At 37.8% G+C, this 20,068-nt stretch overlaps 1 protein-coding gene and 1 pseudogene across 1 annotated transcript; both read left to right on the plus strand.

Moving 5' to 3' along the window:
• Positions 1-872: 872 nt before the first annotated feature.
• Positions 873-11,138, plus strand: LOC122066638 (wax ester synthase/diacylglycerol acyltransferase 4-like). Its single transcript, XM_042630466.1, has 4 exons — positions 873-1,059; positions 1,524-2,099; positions 4,693-4,830; positions 10,645-11,138. Exons 1-4 carry the CDS (start codon positions 886-888, stop codon positions 10,792-10,794), a joined length of 1,038 nt encoding a protein of 345 aa, XP_042486400.1. The 5' UTR covers positions 873-885; the 3' UTR covers positions 10,795-11,138.
• A 2,284-nt stretch (positions 11,139-13,422) lies between these two features.
• On the plus strand, positions 13,423-19,722 carry LOC122066640 (annotated as a pseudogene).
• Positions 19,723-20,068: the final 346 nt, after the last annotated feature.

The following is a 20,068-nucleotide window of genomic DNA, read 5'->3' on the forward strand; positions in this document are numbered from 1 at the left end:
TAAACTTGATGGGGTATTGACAAGGGAAGAGTGAGCTGTGTTTTGATTAGGACAATTACACATGTTTCCTATTACTTACTCTCTGTGTGTGTGTGTGTGGGTTGTTACTTCTGTTCTTAAGATTCATGGCCAACAAGGAACGGCAGGGTTTTTAATTTTTTAGCTCCTCCATGGTATTAATAGAGGGAGCAAATACAATTCGAGTTTTCCAAGTTCTATCAATGCCTTTGGACATTTTAATGGACAAAAGTAGGTATGTGAGAGATTACCAGTTTGTTCCTAGGGAATGCAATATTATAGCAGATTCCCTAGCTAGGAAGGCCTTATCTGCTATGAACCGAACGGTTTGGCCAAATTTCACTATGGTTCACGAAATCTTGTAATTCGGAAAATACGAGCTTTGCTTGCTGCTCACTTTCATGAATAGAATTGTGTTCACCTAGAGAGAGAGATTACCATAGAGCAAACTCTTTAAAGCATTTGAGTTCTACATATATTTTTTTCTTTTTTGGTATAATTTGACTAAAAGGAAGATATCAGATATGTGGATAATTTGGTAAATTGAAACCCATTTTGGGTTATATATATGATAAATTTTCCTTTAATTGCTTATTATGACCCTCCCCCACCCCATATAGGCAAATACAGTTGGCATATTTAGTGTGGCAACAGTTAACCCAGTACATAATTACTATGTGCTATTAAAATTGTTTATCATGTTTGTGTTCTATAGATTTGGAGGACTTTACGAAAAAAAAAAAAAGAAAAAATTTTGGAGGGTTAATTATGTCAATGTACTAAACATTTTTTGTTTATAAATTAAGGTGGTTTCAAGTTTCAGTGAGGCATAATCAAATGGAGTTTAAGGGAGAAAAAGCTTATGCTATGGAGGAAGTTGATGAACCAGTGAGCCCGACCGGTCAGTACCTCAACAGTTCGGTGCTCTCCATCTCCATCCTTGCCACTTTGGAGTTTGACATCCCCATTGATGCCTCACAGACTTACTTCTTGCTTAATACTATTTTCCTTCCCATTAACCCTCGTTTCTCCTCTCTTATGGTACTCTCTCTTTCTCTCTTTGAACGCACACTTACACAAGAGCAATTCAGATCATCGTATGAGAACCATTTTCATACAAGACTGATCCACACAATGGAATTCGTCCAAAAAAAAAAAACCTGTAATGGATTAGATCGAACCTGATCCATTGTGCACTTACACTATGTTTCTTGGCCTACATTGGTGAAATGTAAAAACACCTTCCCTTTGTGTAGACTTTCTTCGGATTTCCTTTATGACGATGATTTTACTATAGAGATAGGCCATTGTTTTTATCGTGGAGTTTTCTTCAACTATTCTTAATTTTCTTTCTTCTTTATTATTCTTTTCTCTAATTTGGGAAGGGAAGGAGAGAGAATTCTTAGGCTTCCTTGAATATATTAATCATTTAACCAAAAAAATAAAAAAATTAAAACACATTCCTCATTTTCCTTTGTTGGCTCATTTCATTTGATGGTTCTCAGGTTAGAGATGAAAATGGTGTGAAACAATGGAAGAAGGTGGAAGTGAAGCTTGAAGACCATGTTCATGTCCCTATCTTTCCAGATGGGTTATCATCGGAATCTTACGTTGACTACTTACAAGAATATCTGTCCAAGATAGCCATGGAAAGTCTTCCACAAAGCAGACCCTTGTGGGAGATTCACTTAATCAAATACCCAACAAGTAACGCAGATGGGACTCTAGTATTTAAGCTTCATCATGCACTGGTTGATGGCTTTTCACTCATGGGTGCCTTGTTTTCTTGCTTAAGAAGGGCTGATAACCCTTCTCTTCCTTTAACTTTTCCTTCATCAAAGCAGGGCATGAGTTCTGATAGCAACAGAAACAGTTTCTTTAAGAAGGTGACTGGGTTTCTCTCAAGGTTCCTCAACACTACCTCTGACTTTCCCTGGAGTATTCTGAAGAGCAGTTTTGTTGAAGATGATCGGACACCAATCAGAGCTGGCCATGAGGGGGTGGAATTCCGGCCGATCAGCATTTCAACTGTGACATTCTCTCTAGATCAGATCAAACAAATCAAGGACAAGCTTGGTGGGGTAATGTTTCCTTTGACACTTCTAGTTTGAGTAGAGGAGATCAGACAACTAAGAATGAGCTTGGGCCATTTAAGTTTTCAAAGATATATGATTTAGGAGGAAATTTCCTTCACATGATAGGCTTTGAAGTTCTGCATGGATAGGAAATAATAGGACTCAGACGTTCCCCGGTTGTGGTCATCCAATTGTTGGGAGACCTGAGCACACATCCTAAGATCCTCGCAATCATCGAATAAGCCCCAAAAAATTAGAGAAGATCTGAATCCAAAATAATTGGAGCCACGGAATAACATGTATTGGGTGGATATTGAACTGTCCTGTCCTAGCAAAACTCTATCTCATTAAAAGGGGTAAAGAACATCACCAAACTTTGGGACAAAGAAAAAGATGATTGAAAGCTTTTAGCTTTCTTTGGGTTGTTTTTCTATTTTTTTTCTTAAATTAGCTTAGGCCTATAATAGAAGCCCCATGTTAACTTTTGGTGGTTGGTGGTTGCAACAGACTCTTGCAGTAATACATGTCAAGGTCATTTCAGATTTGGTACCAAAAAGGATTTTAAAAACTTTTGCCTTTTAATATGTTTGTACTTTTGCAACAAGAAAAGTGTTTTCTTATGTCCCCCCCCCCTTCTTTTTTTTTTCTTCTTCTTTGTTTTTATTTTTTGCTTATTTAATGGAGAAAATTTTCTATATCGGTGGGTGAAGGATCAACCACCATCAAAGGGTCCTTAAACATCCTAAAAAAAAAAAAAAAAATGACAACCAATTAGGTTGTGTTTGGTTTGAAAAGAAACCATTGCTAAGAATTTCCTAATCCATGTGGATTAGTTAAAGGTGATGCAAGTTGTTGGCTTTACATGTTTTATCTTCCATCATCTTTTCATTGATTTCTCTTGCCCATAGGATCTCTGATCTAATTAGATTTTTCAAAGTTAGGAATAATCCCACCCTTTTTTTATATGAGAAAATGCCTACCTAAATAGTTTCATGAATAATAGAACATCATTGATCGAAAATAAAGATCTAGTAATAATTTATCAAGCATCTGTTTCAAATTCAACAATTCAAATAGACTCTTGTATATATAATATTATACATTAATGATAATATAAATATTATGTTGTTACATGTAGGAATAATAATATCAAATATTAATATTTTTCTAGAATTTCATCATTTATTAGCAGATATAAAAGGGTTATTCCTATGCAAATTTATGGAGTAAATTACTTGAAAAGAGAAAACTCATCAATCAAAATGTTGTTATTGTATAAATAATTAGGAAAAAAGAACCCCACCAGTCTAGTGTTACCTATGTCCAAACATAGATGAGCATGAAAAGACCACGTTGTCTCCCCTCCCATCTCCCGCCACGTGCAATGAAGATGCTCTCATATACCCTCCCATTGGCCCAGTGTGCAGCTGTTTCCTACACTAGATTAGCAGAGTTCTTTCTCCCTAATTATTAAATTTATACTTAAATATATGCTTTTTCTGATTCGTTAATTCAAACATTTTACTTAATAATTATATGTGATAGCCATTAGTCCAAACATATTTTACTTAATAATTATCTAGGTTTAACTTCAAAAGTACTATTTCAGTGCAAGTTATGATCTTTAATGCCTTTACACATGGGTGGGGTCAGAGCTAGGTGCCCTATTTAATGCCTAGGCTCAGCCATCCTTGTATGCTATATTGGCATGGTGGCAATGGAATATCCTTTTACCAAAAAAAAAAAAAAATGGAATATCCTCACATTAGTTCTATATGCAATAACTGGTAGTACTCTTATGTTTCTACTTATCTTCTACTTGGGATTATCTGTTTTATGTTTCCATTGATCAGTTTTTGCCACCATGCACTCACCAAGGGTCACTATTAGTATTAGTTTCTGGTCTTAAGCTCATCTTGTGATTTAATTAAAAGTTTTTCTAATTCTTTCTTCTTAATTAATCCAAACTATTAATGATGTCATTACTGGGATAATATTCTACGGAACACGGTTATACATGCAAATTCATGGTCCTCCAGGTTCTAGCAATTCACATTCAACAGCATTGGTGCTCCTAAACACTAGAATAATCACTAATTATCAATCACTTGAGGAGATGCATAAACTAGAATCCAAGTCACCATGGGGCAACCGGTTCGTCTTCTTACATGTGTCGATTCCTGATTCGGCTGATGCAGAAATGGCGAACCCACTAGACTTCATCTACAAAGTACATGAATTAGTTAAGAGGAAAAGAGGGTCATTAGGGGTTTTCCTTACCGGCGAACTACTAGAGATGATGAGGAAATTCAGAGGTCCTGAGGCAAGTAGTACATCCTTTTAAGTAAGATCTACTATTAATAAGTAAACCCATGATGATCTTAGGATCTGACCTTTTGATTGGACTAGAGAAGGGTATTTTGAACTTTTAATATGACAATAAGACATTTACTCTTCTCGAAATCTAATCATAACGTCAAATCATCATAGATAAAGATAATTTCTTTTCCCTAAGGTGAAGAAAAACTAAATCTGGATAAGTAAGATCTAATATCATCATCATCTTCTTCTTCTTCTTCTTTTTTCCTGGTTTTTGCAGACAACAGCTCAATATGTCCATAGCACACTAAAGAACACGAGCATGGTAATCTCGAATATGATTGGGCCAATGGAACAAATGTCATTGGCTAATCATCCTATTAGGGGACTGTACTTCATGGTGGTTGGCTCACCTCAGGTAAGAACTAAATTAAACCTATTATATCTTTTTCTTTTTCTTTTTTTTTTTGGGTAGGAAACCTATTGTATCTCAAAGTCATTTTTTTGGAGCAAGGAAAAATATAATTAATTAATGAATAGGAAAAAAATTACAGCCGAGGATACACCTTTCCCACCGCATCATCCCGAATTAAAAAGTTCAGGGCTGCAGGAAGGTCACCTGGGAGAAGATCAATCTCCTGTGGGGCACAAAGAAAACTCGCCAAGAAATCAGCATAAGAATTTATCTCACAAACATGGTGGAAGAACACACACTGCTGGAAGAAGGAAGTCAAAACAAACATGTCATCAAGTAAATCCAAAACAAACCAAGAAGGCCGGTAGCGCCCTATAATCATCTGAATAGCCATGAGGGAGTCTGACCGAATCTGAATATGGAAGCAATGTATAAGACGGGCTTTTTCAAGCCCCTTCTTGATGTCAAGGAGCTCCATATAGAGAATATTGTCACACTCCTTAGCACCTGCTAAGGCAAAGAGGGGAAATCCACCAGCATCACGAGCTAAAACTCCATAACCACCCATTTCATTTCAAATAGAACCATAGCAACTCACAGCGACCCAAGAAGAGGGAGGGCAAGGCCATGAAAAGAGTTTTATCCTCGAAGGAGAAAATTTTAATTTAATTTTCCACCTATGGAAAAAATCCTTGTGGAGGGAGGAATCAGTAGCGCTACCTTGAAGATGGGAAAATTGACCCCCGGTATCAGAAATAATATGGTGGAATAATCCATCCAAATCAGTCTCTTGATTCCCAAAGACCGTACTATTCCTTTCGGACCAAATCTGATACACCGTGGCCTGAAAACAAAAACACCGAACAAAGGAAATCATAGAACTCCCGTTGCAATGCTGACACAACCACTCCACCTCATCGTTCCAAGAGGATAAATTATTTCTTTTGAAACCACACATGTCCAAGATTCTGTGCCACAACACAGAAGTATAAGAACAACCGAAAAAAATGTGATCAAGATCCTCAATTGAATCCTTGCAGAGAATGCATGTGGAGTCAACATATACACCCCAAGATGCAATTCTATCCTTGGTAGAAAGCTGACGCCGAATGGCCAACCATGTGATGAAAGAGAAGCGGGGTTGAACACATCCAAACCATACCAAAAAGTGTCAACTAACCATATCGTGCTGAGGTTGGACCACTTCCAAGCCGACTTGAGTGTGAGCTGGCCTGAAGGAGTGGGAGACCAGGCGTTGCTGTCCTGCGATGACCTGGGATGAAGCTTGGTGGCGGTGACCTCTGACCACCTCCTACAAATAGTAGAATCGGTAGTGTTAGAATCCCACTCACCACTATCCAATAACAACTAAGCCACCATATCGGTATCGCGCCGCCCCAACGCTTCCACAATCAAGGTGCCAGGAGTGTAAAGAGGGCCATCAGGGAGCCACGGATCATACCATAGAAGAGTATCACTCCCATAAAAAATCAAGCTCCTAGCACATTTCATAGCATAATCATTAGACAGGAGAATAGCCTTAAACGTGTTGGAGCAGTGAGTGGGAGTCGGTAGAGACCAAATAGAGAGAGATCTCAACCACCTACTCTCGAAAAACTGAGTCCAACAAGCTGTAGATTTTGAGGCTATACTCCAAACATGTCTCATGAGCGCAGCCATGTTCCAATCGGCAAGACGACGCAGACCCAATCCCACTTCTCTTTTGGGCGTACACACCGAGCTCCAAGCCACCTTATAGGACCCTGTTTTAGCATTGCCCCATCAAAGGAACTTAGCCATCATCTGCTCCAATAGGTGAAGAGTGGTCTGAGGAATACGAAACATGTTGAGCCAATAAGCAATAATGCCCATAAACACAAATTTAATGAGGGTCAAACGACCAGCATACGAGAGGGCTTTTTCTTTCCAGGACGACAATCGAGATTCAACCTTTGCAATCAAGCCAGTAAACTCATGAGACCGCAAAGACCGAGAATGTAGAGGAACCCCCAAATATTTAATTAGAAGATGCCCAGGCTTAATTCCTGTAATACTGCAAATCTGAGCTTGAGAAATATCAGAGCAATTTGCGAAAAAAATATTCGATTTTCCCTTGTTTATGGAAAGACCAGATACCGAAGAAAATCTACCAAAAATCTGGTCCAGGCAAGTAGCATTTGCTTCGAAGGCTCTCCCAAAAACAAACAAATTATCAGCAAAACACAAAGAGCTGATCTCAGATTTCTCACAGAATTGGTGGTATTTAAATGTATCCCCACGAGCTGCCATTGTAAGAGAATCAGAAAAATTATGTAATACAATATTAAATAAGAAAGGGGACAGAGGGCATCCCTGCCTCAATCCCCTGTTGGCAGAGAACCTGGAAGACTGAGCACCATTGAGGAAAACCACATATCCAGGCTAAGTAATGTACTGCACGATCCAATTTATAAAAATAGGAGGAAACTCCAAACGAAGAAGGAGAGTAAACAAGTAACTCCATTGCACCGAGTCATAAGCCTTACGAAGATCCAATTTAGCAGCAAAGCTATGCATCCCCTTATGACGATGATAATCATGCAGGATCTCTTGACATAGAATCACATTATCATAAATCTGACGCCCTTCTATGAAAGCAGATTGATTCAAGCCCACCAATTTATGCAAGACTAATTTGATCTTATTAGCAATTAGCTTAGCAATAAATTGGTAAATTAAATAACTAACAACAATGGGTCTAAAATCACTGAAAGAATTTTGGGTATCACCCTTAGGAATCAGAGTGAATCTGGAGAGTTTTACCTGCTCTGGAAGTCTTGGGTTCTGAAAAAAATCAAGGATGACCTTGCAGACATCTGGACCGGTAATGTCCCAAGTGCACTTGTAGAAGTAAGCACCAAAACCATCGGTGCCCGGCGAGCTATCATTATCCATAGCAAAAACAACGTTTTTGACATCTTCCATTGTAAAATCCTTGACAAGCATCTCTCTATCCACCTAAGATAAAGATCTATCGATAGAGAGCTCAAGGGAGTCGCAAACAATTTGGGGAGAGCCCATGTAAGCGTCAGCAAAATACTTTGCAGCTTCCTCTCGAATTGCATCGTCATCAGAAATCCGATTCCCAGTAGAAGATTGGATCGAAGAGATCTTATTTCGGGCTCTTCTAATCATCAATGAGAGATGAAAAAAATTCAGTATTACCATCCCCATCCTATAGGAATCTTATACGAGCTTTTTGGCGGAGCTCGGATTCACGAGCAATCATCAAGCGTTGAAGATGCTGAACTGCAACCTGCTCGCGAGAAACCAACCCCTCATCAATTAAACCAGAACCAAGCATGGTCTATAAGGTTTGAACCTCTTTGATTGTCCCTGCAATTTTTTTATCCAAGGGATGGAACACTCTCCTACTCCAATATTTAAGAACACCCTTTAGAGCTTTGAGCTTGGAGAGGATAATTAACATGGGGTTTCCATCTACTAGCTGACTCCACACATCTCAAACTAAGGAAAGGAACTCATCATGATCAATCCAGTGGTTGTAAAAATAGAATTTCTGACCATGCTTTTAGGAGCGTTCCCCATCGTCACAACCATCAGAGAGTGGTCAAAAACACTGGGATTATGAAAATGCGCATGGGAATTAGGAAAAGCATCCATCCAATTACGATCCATCAAAACACAATCAATCTTACACTCAATCCGATCGGACCCCAAAGCTTTGTTACACCAGGTGAAGAGATTCCCAGTCTCCTTGAGGTCGCTAAGACCAGAATCAAATAAGCAATCCGCTAACGGTTGGGTAACCCGTAAGGTAACTGGTCTACCACCTCATTTTTCCCCTGGCTATTTAATGGAATTAAAATCACCAAGGACAATCCAAGGATGAGACAAAGAGGAGTTCAACTGACGAAGATCATGCAATAAAGCTTCCCTGTCCTGAGCAAGATTCTCTCCATACACCATCGAAACATAAAAGACATGTTGATTACATTTCAAAGTCAACAGAGCCTGGATAATTTGAGAGGAAATATTGATCGATTGAAGCATAACCTGATCTTCATCCCAAAGCAACCAAATCCTTACTGCATCAGATGTCGAATGGTTGGAGATAAGCCTCCACTTAGCATTAAAGAGCCTCGAAGCTAAATCAATATTACCTGGTTTTACCCTAGTCTCAATAAGACCAAAAACACCAAATTGATTGTTTAATGCCCACTCCATTACCGCTCTACACTTACCGAGGTCATTGAGACCCCTAGAATTCCACACCCTGATATTAATCATTTAGAAGGGGTACAGTTGGATTTTTTCAATGGGTAACCCCGACCTGGACTTCTATCCTGAACCCAACCATTTTTCTCCTCCTCCACATGGGCTATGACACACCCATGTTTCAAATCATGAAGATAAGAGAATCTATTGCCAATACTAATTGCACGAGGAGAAATTGATGGAGAGACATCCAAAGTTTGGGCCATAGTATTTTCCGAGTTAGCAATAGGAATGGAAGTAGGATTTTGCACATTGCTAACATTCTCTCTAATTAAGGATGTTGCTATCTCAGTTTCTCCATTTAAGGAAGCATTAATTGAGACATCACCACCCATTGGTTTGGTATCCAAATCAGCACTATATTGTTCCAAAATAGAAGAGGTATGTTCCGACACTCGCAATGCTCCCCAAACTACGACTCCCCAAAACTGGAGATTAAGTCCATACAAGCGAATCCATAAAGGAAGTTGGGTCTCTTCCTTCTTCGTTAGAGAGACCCCCGGTGACCACAGGCGTAAGATCAATGGAAGAGCACCCAGGGACCAAGGTCCTTCGTCTAAGATCTGTCCACTCGACTCTGTATCTTGAAAGTCGAAAATGAAGATGCCACTGTCGAGACCAAAAACCTTGACGGCTCCCACATGCGACCACTTCTCCTGTGCAAAACGTTGCATAGAGGCTTAAGACGGTTTTGGCCCAAAAACATAGCCTACCAACGCTGCCTCCCATCGGTTTTTCTCCTTATTCAGATCTTCTTACTGCAATAAGCGAACTTCTTACCGTCGATGGTCTTTGGTACAATGAAAGGAAGAGCATTATCTCCCGAGAACATCCTATTGCCTGGGAATAAACCAGCCTATGAATTTCCATTATCATTTCCATGGGTTCCTGAACCTCCAACGAGCTCAGAGGCCACCGGAGGAGGGCCACCAGCGACCATGCGGAAAACCTTCGTCAATATCATGATAGCAGTTGCCCTTGAAAATCGGAGCTCCACAATTCAACTTGGTTTCGATTCGGAAAATAATCCTCTGTTTTTCTCATTCCTGTATTTCCTTGTTTTGCTACCTGCAAAACACAACACGTGGACAGCTTTAAGACCAACGCACCGGATGTAATAATCCTCACCCAACCTTGACCGTTGGATCCTCTGTTGTCCACGTGTCGTGTTCTGCAGGTAACAAGACAAGGAAAAACAGGGATGAGAAAAACAGAAGATTTTGATCCGATTCGATTCAAGACTTCGGACACAATCTCTTTAGTCTCCCTCATCTCAAAGTCATTTTGAACAGGGAAAGGGTGGTGGCCCAATAAGTTAATTCAACCATGAATTTGTTTGGGTCTGGCATTGGGCTGCTACCATTCATAGTTTAATAAATATTAAGCCCAGTCCATAGCCCATGAACCACTTTTTATTTATTTATTTATTATTATAATTATTATAATAATAATAATTATTATTATTATTATTTTTTAAATCTATTTTGGATTTTGCTTACTTTGCATATTAATAAATGGAATGAATTGGTGGGATTGCAGAGTCTCACTGTAACAATTGTGAGTTACATGGGACAACTAAGGGTGGCAGTGGGAGCAGAGAAAGGCTTCATAGATGACAAAATGTTTACTTCTTGCTTGGAAAATGCCTTCACAAGGATTAAAGCCGCTGTCTGCACTATGCAGCCCTAGACAACATGAAGTGAAAAGGGGACACTCAACTAAGTATTCCAACCTTTAATGTTGTGCCTGCAAATTCCCACCATTGAGAAGTTTCTTTCAATCTCTCTTCAGTATTGCCCTTATTATGGATTCTCCCCCTTTTCCTCTCATTATCACATTGGATCTTCACCAAAAAAATTTGTAGTGAATAAATTGATCACTAAGTCAAAGATTGATGAAGCTAAAGAGCTTGTGAATCTTGCGATGAATAATGAATGCTACCACTCTTTATTGGAACTCCTTATTGGTGCTAGAAGATGCAAAAGTTGATGTCCGATTTTGTGAGTTTAAATTCAATACATGTTTACTTGTTATGAATTGGATTCAATGATTCATCTCCTCTCAGTGATTGCTGAGTTACAACAAACTTAATCTTTACTTAGACTGTTAATTCAACCGATATTTCTATTGGATGGTCATGGAATTTTTTTTTTCTTTTTTTTTTTGTGTGCGGGTCCTAGACCCTAATCCTAGGTGATGACTCTTATTTGATTATCCCATTCTCCTTCCCCAGTAGATGAAATAGGGGACAAGGTAGTGCTTGCACCTGCCCCATCCTGCCAATTGTCCTCACAACTTATACCATGTATAGTTAAACAAATATTAATCCTAGTCCCTAGCCCATGAACCCCTTTTTTTAATATCTATTTTGATAATATAGTTTGGATTTGGTTTACTCATATATGAACACATGGAATGACTTAAAGGGACTGCAGTCTCATTATAATAATTGTGAGTTAAATGAGAAAACTAAGGGTGGTAGTGGGAACAGAGAAAGGCCAAATTGTGTATTTCTCGCTTGGAAAATGCCTTCACAAAGATTAAAGCCTCTGCACTTGCAGCCCTTGACACAAATAATATTGTATGGGCTTTTTTTTTTTTGAAAGATTGGGTTTGAATTTTTTACCTTCAGTAAAATTTTTAAAAAAATATAAATAATAGAAGCCCAAGCCCAAATGCAATATTATGTACTTAAGAGGCTCATTATTTTCATAACCTTCTTCTAGATCCCAGTGGACACTCTAAAATTTTAATAGTGAAAGATTTTGAGCTTTTCAGACATCATCCTCTTCTAATGAACTCAAGGTTTAGAAAAAGATTTCACCTCATTGAGAAGCCATTTTTTGCCGCTAGCTATTCCAAAATAAAGCCTCAGATATTAGAATTCTCAAGTTATCCTCTAGAGCCTTAGAATAATCTTTGAAAAGCCCGTTTCAACCTTCCTTCTCACCCATCACCAAGGTATCCTATATGTACTCAATGCTATCGAATGGATTTGGAGGCATCTTTAAGCTAGGACTCGACATTACTAGGGGTAGGGAAAAAAAATGGGAGTTCCTAAAAGAAGAAAGGATTCAACTTCTAAAAAAAAAAATTTTTTTCCAAGAAGATAATAATAATAATAATAATAATAATAATAATAATAATAATATTGGATAAAAAATGAGTGGAAAGGTGAGAATGCAAAAATGAAAATGATGAGTGAAAAAATGAGACTTTGAAAATGAAATGATTAGTGAAAAATCACATCAAAATCAAAATCAAAGGGATATGATAATCAATACTAGGGGTGAAAGGAACATCTTTAAAACTAGAGAAAACACGAAATTAATATTAAATAGATCATATGATTCACTTTTTTTTTTTTTTTGGTGAAGTTCATATGATTCATCTCAAATCAGAGATTTGGTAATTGGTATTAGATATGGTATCAGTCTCGGTTGATATATAGTGATCCATATCGGCCTGTATTAATGAATTTGCCCCTAATTTCATTTTAAGATCATTTTTTTACCATTTTACCTATGGTCTGTACCAATCCCTTGATATGGGATTATTAGGAATTGATATTGACCCTTACTGATACCATTATGAATCAGTCAATCCGAAAAATTCGATATGGAAACCTCAAACCATGCTTCACACCATTACAAGACATAAGCAAAGCAATTTACAAAGACTATTATGAGTTGGTTTTGGGTATTCAACTTTTTCTTATTTCCTCAATTGTGTGACCTTTGGGATGTGGTCACACACAGCATGGATGGTGTGAGATGGGGTTGGAGGGTACAACCCGGTGTGGAGGATCAAGTTCAGAATTTCAGTGTTAATTACTTGATTTGGTTGGAGGTAATTGATTTTTGTTCTTTCCACAATTGCGTGACCTCTCTCTCTTTCTAACAAAAATCCTTTGAATCTGCCTGATTTACGGTTCATGCCCAAAGATAAACCCTTGTTATACGTAGTCACACCTAACCCATGTAACAATTTTTTTTTTCTTTGGCTAGACACTCATGTAACGGATCAGTCGTGGAAAAATAGGAATATCTCTCTCTCTCTCTCACACACACACAGACAAAAGGAAGATTTAGTCAAGGAGTTAACAGGATACCTGCTTTGTAATTGTTGTGCGCTTTTAATTTTCTGAGTGGTTTCTGAATATCATATTAGAGTTCAGTCTTAGTTAAATTAAGGTTGTCTCAACTTTTAGTGAGGCATCAAAGATTTCGAAGTAAACAGAATCAAATGAAGTGTGAGGGAGAGCGAGCTGAAGCTTAAAAAGTGAGGCATCAAAGAATTCAAAGTAAACAGAATCAAATGGAGTGTGAGGGAGAGAAAGCTGAAGCTTTGGAGGAAGTTGATGATGAACCAGTGAGCCCAACTGGTCAATACTTCAACAGTTAGGTCCTCGCCACTTTGGAGTCTGACATCCCCATCGATGCCTCACATACTTTTTGCTTAACACTGTTTTCCTACCAATCAACCCTCGCTTCTCCTCTCTCATGGTACTCTCTTCCTCTAATACAAAAACACATTTTATGGTCCCATGTAAGTCATATAGGGGTTGATCAAACATCAATCACAAAATTGATTTGGTATGGGTTGATATGGTCTTAGGTTATGGGTTTCCTCACCTTGTAAGTCGTTTATTGGGTTGAGTTCTCCTAAGGTCCATATTAGTAGTATTAGAGCAGCTGATTGTCGGACCCAACACTTGCATGGAAGGGGTGATCAGCTGGTGCTAGAGTGAAGTCGCCAGGAAAAAGCTACCTGCCGCCAAGCATAGACCTTGGATCAAGTAGAGTGGAGTAGCTTATAAAGGGCTACCTAATCTAGAATGACTTGCCATGGACGCCAGTTTGGAAGCACGGTGGATTGTTACGGTCCCCTATTACTCATACAAGGACCTGATCACACATCGGTTATTACCAAAGTGATTTGGTGTAGATTGAAATGATCTTGAGATCCTCAATCCACCAATGTTATCCCAAATCCACCAAATTTATACCCTCGGTTGTTGTGTGTTAAAAGATGTCTCTAGTTCGAGTCTCCCTATAACTGGTTTGTTACATGGGTTAGGTGTGATTACTTGTAATCAGGGTTACCCTTGAGTCTGAACCGTAAAACCGGGCAAGTTCTACATTAGCACCCAAAAGGAAAAAAAAAAAAAAAGGGATCTTGGGTTCCCTCACCTTGTAAATTGGTTTATGGGGTTGAATTCTCCCAACGTCTGAATCACACACACTCTCTCTCTCATGTTTGTATTGGTGAAAAGTGAAAGCACCCTTCCTATTTTCCTTTGTTGGTTCTCAGGTTACAGCTGAAGTTGGTGTGAAACAATGGAAGAGGGTGGATGTAAAGTTGGAATACCACGTTCATGTCCCTTTCTTTCCAGATGGGTTATCACAGGAATCTTACGAAGAGTACTTGCAAGAGTATTTGTCCAAGATAGCCATGGAAAGGCTCCCACAAAGCAAACCCTTATGGGAGATTCACTTAATCAAGTACCCAACAAATAACGCAGCTGGGACTGTAATATTTAAGCTTCATCATTCACTGGGTGATGGCTTCTCACTCATGGCAGCCTTATTCAATTGCTTGAAAAGGGCTCATAACCCTTCTATTCCTTTAACTTTTCCTTCATCAAGGCAGGGCCTGAGTTCTGATTACAACAGAAGCAGCATCTTTAAGAGGGTAAGTGGCCTTCTCTCACTGTTACTTAACACTACCTTAGACTTTGCCTGGAGCCTTCTGAAGAGCAGTTTCATGGAAGATGATCGGACACCAATCAGGTCTGGCCATGAGGGGGTGGAGTTCCGGCCGATCAGCATTTCAACAGTGACATTCTCTCTAGACCAGATTAAACAAATCAAGAACAAGCTTGGTGGGGTAATGTTGCATTTAACACTGCTAGTTTGTCTAGAGATGATCGGAAAACTTAATTAAGAATGGCCTCTCAATTTAATTTTTCAAATAAAAATGCTTTTAGGGAAAGTTTTCTTTCACTTGATAGGCTTTGAAGTTTTGATTGATCCTTAATTTTATGCACAAGTCCTCCATGAGGGAATGGCTTGGTGAAATGCTATCATGCATGATTCCAATCATATTTTTTTTTGGGTAAATTACGCATGGATTCTGAATCATAAGGTTCGATAAGTCATGAAGTGTAATTGTCTAAGTCAGTCTTACACATCAAGGGCCGAGTCGGCCAAAATGTTGCCCTTCCTTGAAGTAAAAGTACATAATTCTAAGCTTAAATGTCATATAAGAAGTGACAATCATTTAGGTTGTGTTTGGCTTGAAAAAATACCATTGCTAAGAATTGTCAAATCCATGCTAGCGCTGATTAGTTGGAGATGATGAAAGTTGCTGAAATTACATGCTGTTATTGTATAAATAATATAATTCTTAATTAAAAATACGCTTTTGCTGAGTCATTAGTTTAGACCTTTTAATTAAAAAAAATTATTTGTGGCAAATGAGCATGGTTTTTTTTTTTTTTTGGAAAGAAAGAATATGGTTATAACTGCTATTATCACTTTAATTTAATGTAAATAAAGGTCTAATTTTTTTTTAAAACCTATACTTCTTCAAATAGTTTTATGTACAGGAATCATAGATACTTTTTTATAGGACTACAATTACTATGATATTAGCATTTTCAAATCCCCTCTCCCTCCCCAAAAGAAATCAAGAAAACAAAATGACATGGGTATTAATTCTACTAACAGTAACTAAATTATCTGTTAGAAATTAAAATGATAATGACTTAATTTGGTTTATATGTTTATCTTCTTTATATGCAGCATTGATCATATAAATGGTTGATAGGCATAGTTGGAAAACCAAGTTTTTCTTACTCAACTCATTTTTAAGAAAACCTAGTCGTTAACAAAACCCCTCATTTCGGTCTTCAAATTGTGACGAAAGCTGTTGACAGCTCAACAAGGAAGAGAGAACGAGAGCTAGCTCATCTGAAGAGAGGTAAGTAGCGGCCAGCTTGTTGTAGTCCTATAGTTCAACCAACGCTGTGGAAGGTTCTTTCTAAGCAGCGTAAGAAAAAGCAATAGTCAAGGTTACGAAGTAAGGTAAGCTGGCCAAGTCAAACTTTGGCCTGGTCAAACTTAGTCAGGACAAGTCACATTTTTATTATTTTTTTTAATTATATGTATAAATTAACACACACACACACACACATATATATATATATATATATGTGAACTATGAAGAAAAAATAGAGAATCATATTTAAACAAGGAATCATGCTAATGAGTATAAAATACTAGTAAAAAAACTCTATGCTTGGTAGCGTTAACTAAATCGAGAAAGTGTACTCTGTCCCAGAGTGTAGCATACCCCTAACACTTCCCTGAGTCTTTCTCTCTCCTAACCCCCAATGAAATGATATATATGCCTCTTTGTTATAGGAGGGAAATAGACTCAGGAAGCTAGCATATGCTAAACTCCCGTATAGAAATTTACTTCCCAAAAACATATACTGAAAAGTCAAAAACACTAATGTTGCCCACCGTAAAAGGCAATAGTTTACCCCAGTTGAGATCCACTAATGAGTTTCAACTAGTAAGATACTAACAATGAATGTTCTATTGTCTATTGTCTAAATTCCAAAAACAACTCTGAAAAATTGCTTTTGAAGAGTTAATCTCTCTCTCTCTCTCTCTCTCTCTCTCATCCATCCTACGAAGCCTAGCCTAAGCATTGAGGCCTTGAGGAGGAAGACCTAAAAAATCAGGGTTGTTAATATATATATATATATATACACACACTCATTTACTGATTTATATACTCAAGAGTCAACTCAGTTACGAAAGATTTGAAAAATAACTAGACTCGCTACTGACTCAAGTAGAAAGACCAAGTCTTATTTGACTTAAATGATTCATGACTGAGTGTTATCATTTTTTTACTTTGATCAATACCACATGACTCTTAACTTGATTTTTCAATTTTTTTTACATGACTTGAATGAATTATCCGAATCAAAACCTAGTTTTCCAAATATGATGATGATAGGTAGCATGTTGAATGGTAAAAGGTATATGACACAATAGAAAACTCTTTTCTTGGAAAAAAAAAAAAAAAGGAATCTGTGAAACAGACAATTAACCACTCACCAACTGACAATAGTATCTGAGTTCCAAGTTCTGATCTTTAATGCTTTATGGGTGAAGTCAGTGCCCTACTTAAAGGTTATGCTCAGCCATCCTTGTGTGCTATAGGATGGGGTGCCGGCAATGGCATATCCTCACATTAGTTCTATATATTATATCTGGAAGTCTTCGGTTTCTACATATTTTCTACTTGGGGCATCTTTTTTATGTTTCCATTGATCAGTTGTCGCCTCTCATAGCTTCTAGGTTTAATATCATCTTCTGATTTAATTGAAAGTATTGCTCATTCTTTCTCCTTATATATTAACTTAATCCAGACTATTATTGATGTCATTACCGGGATAATATTCTATGGAACAAGGCTATACATGCAAAATTGGGGTCCTCCATGTTCTAGCAATTCAAAATCGAAGGCATTGGTGCTCCTAAACACTAGAATAATCATTAATTATCAATCACTTAAGGAGATGATTAAACCAGATTCCAAGTCACCATGGGGCAACCGGTTCACCTTCTTACATGTGTCAATTCCAGCTGATGCAGAAACAGTGAATCCCCTCGACTACTTCTACAGAGTACGGGAAATAATTAAAAGGAAAAGAGGGCCATTAGGGATTTACCTTACTGGCAGACTACTAGAGATGATGAGAAAATTCACAGGTCCTGAGGCAAGTAACCAATGGTTGGTGAAGAGAGAATATTTTCATCAATAGGATCTTGGGATTTGACTTTCTGATTGGACTGGAGAAAGGCATTTGATACATTCAATAGTAGAAAGTCGGAATTGATAACATTTATTTTTCTCAAAGTCTAATCATAATGTCAAATCATTACAGGTGAAGAGATTTTCTTTTCACCAATGCTGAACGAATACTAAATCCTAATAAGTAATCTAAGGCCCGTTTGATAACGTTTCTGCCGTTTCTGTTTCAAGAAAAGGCAGAAACATAAATTTCAGTTTCTAGAAACAGAAACGGAATTGAAGGTGTTTGATAATTCATGTTTTTAAAAGTCTATAATAACCAGTGAAAAAATGGCCACAAGTTGTTTCCAGAAACGGCGAAACAAGTTGAACTTGTTTCGCCTGAGTCGTTTCTTGAACCATAACTAAGTATAAATTTCTATTTCTATTTCTGAAAATAAGTGAAACGAAACAGTTTTATCAAACGCTTTTTGCTCTGCTTCTGCTGTTTCTGGAAACAGAAACGGCAGAAATGCATTTCTTGAAACGTTATCAAACAGGCCCCTAATCCTAATTTTTTTTCTCCATCTTCACATAGAACAACTCAATATGTTCATAAAACAATAAAGAGCTCAAGCATGGTGATCTCGAATACGATTGGGCCAATGGAACAAATATCATTGGCTGATCATCCCATAAAGGGAATGTACTTCATGGTAGTTGGCGTACCTCAAGTAAATAACTAAAACCTCTTGTATCTCAATCTCATCTTTGAACAAGGAAGAAGGGCTATTCATGGGCCGGCCCAATAAGTTCAAGGACTTGGATCCTCTCAAGTGTGTCAGTCCCTCTAGTGCACATCGAACTGCTAGTAGCACCAGGGCATGCACCCCAAGTGCTTCTTAGCCGTCTGATGTATGTTGGAGGGGGCTAAAGTGCTTGAGAGGATCTCGTTCCTTCAATGTAATTGGGTCTAGCATTGGGCTGGTACTATGTATTGTATAGCAAATACTAAGCCCGGTCTTAGGTCATGAATCCCTTTTCTTAAAAGGCCCGATTGTTTAGAAGGTAAAAAGTGATGAGAAACTTATGAGGGTAGGTCTTACATGTTGCGGGTTGAGTTAGCAACAAAATGGAAGGGAAAGAAAGGAAATGAGGAAATGATGGAATAAGTAATTATAGTGGAATGGAATTGGGGTGTGTGTGTGTGTGTGTGTGTGTGTGTGTGTGAGAGAGAGAGAGAGAGAGAGAGGGATTCGGTGAGAGAAAGGAAATGGAATACACACAAAGTGAGAAATGCCATGAATTTTGTCAAAATCCTAAAGTGAAGTGGAATTTGGTGAGAGAGAGGAAATGGAAAGATGGTAAAGAGATAAACACAACATAAGGAGTTCCATGAATAGTGTCAGTGAATGGGGAGGGAATAAATGGGGTGCCACGTCACTAGACAAGAAAAGCATATAATGAGATTGTCTGGTAAATTTCACACCTCACCTATCCAGCACTCCTATTTATGATAATTTATGAGAAAAAAGTATAATTTTCCCGTCTCATTTTTCTCAATCAAACAAACAGGGCTTACATATCTACTTCGGTAATATAATTTGGATATGGTTTACTCTTATATTAATACATGGAATGAATTGGTGGGATTTCAGAGTCACTATAACAATTGTGAGTTGCATGGGAAAACTAAGGGTTGCAGTTGGAGCAGAGAAAGGCTTCATAAATGACAAATTGTTTACTTATTGGTTGGAAAAGTCCTTCACAATCATATTTAAAGCCGCTATCTGCAGTCCTTGATTGCATGAATTAAAAGAGGGGAAGCTCAACTAAGTATTCCAACCTTTAATGCTACTCCCCAATCTTCCATTATTTTTAAGAACTTTTCTTCAATTTCTCATCATTATTGCCCATATTTAGGATTCTGGATTCTCTCCTTTGAAAAGGAAAAGTTTGTATATATATATATATATATATATTTTGTGTATAAAACTTTGGCTTGTAAACGTAAAAGTAATATATATATATATATATATTTTCCCCATAAAGATTGGGTTCGGTAGTCTTTGCCAATTCACACAAAGCTCATTATTTTCATAGGGTAAGTGGTAACAGGATGTACATATTGCAATCTTATTTTCACTTT

The sequence above is a fragment of the Macadamia integrifolia genome, unplaced genomic scaffold (assembly GCF_013358625.1).
Source record: "Macadamia integrifolia cultivar HAES 741 unplaced genomic scaffold, SCU_Mint_v3 scaffold2510, whole genome shotgun sequence".
Lineage (NCBI taxonomy): Eukaryota > Viridiplantae > Streptophyta > Magnoliopsida > Proteales > Proteaceae > Macadamia > Macadamia integrifolia.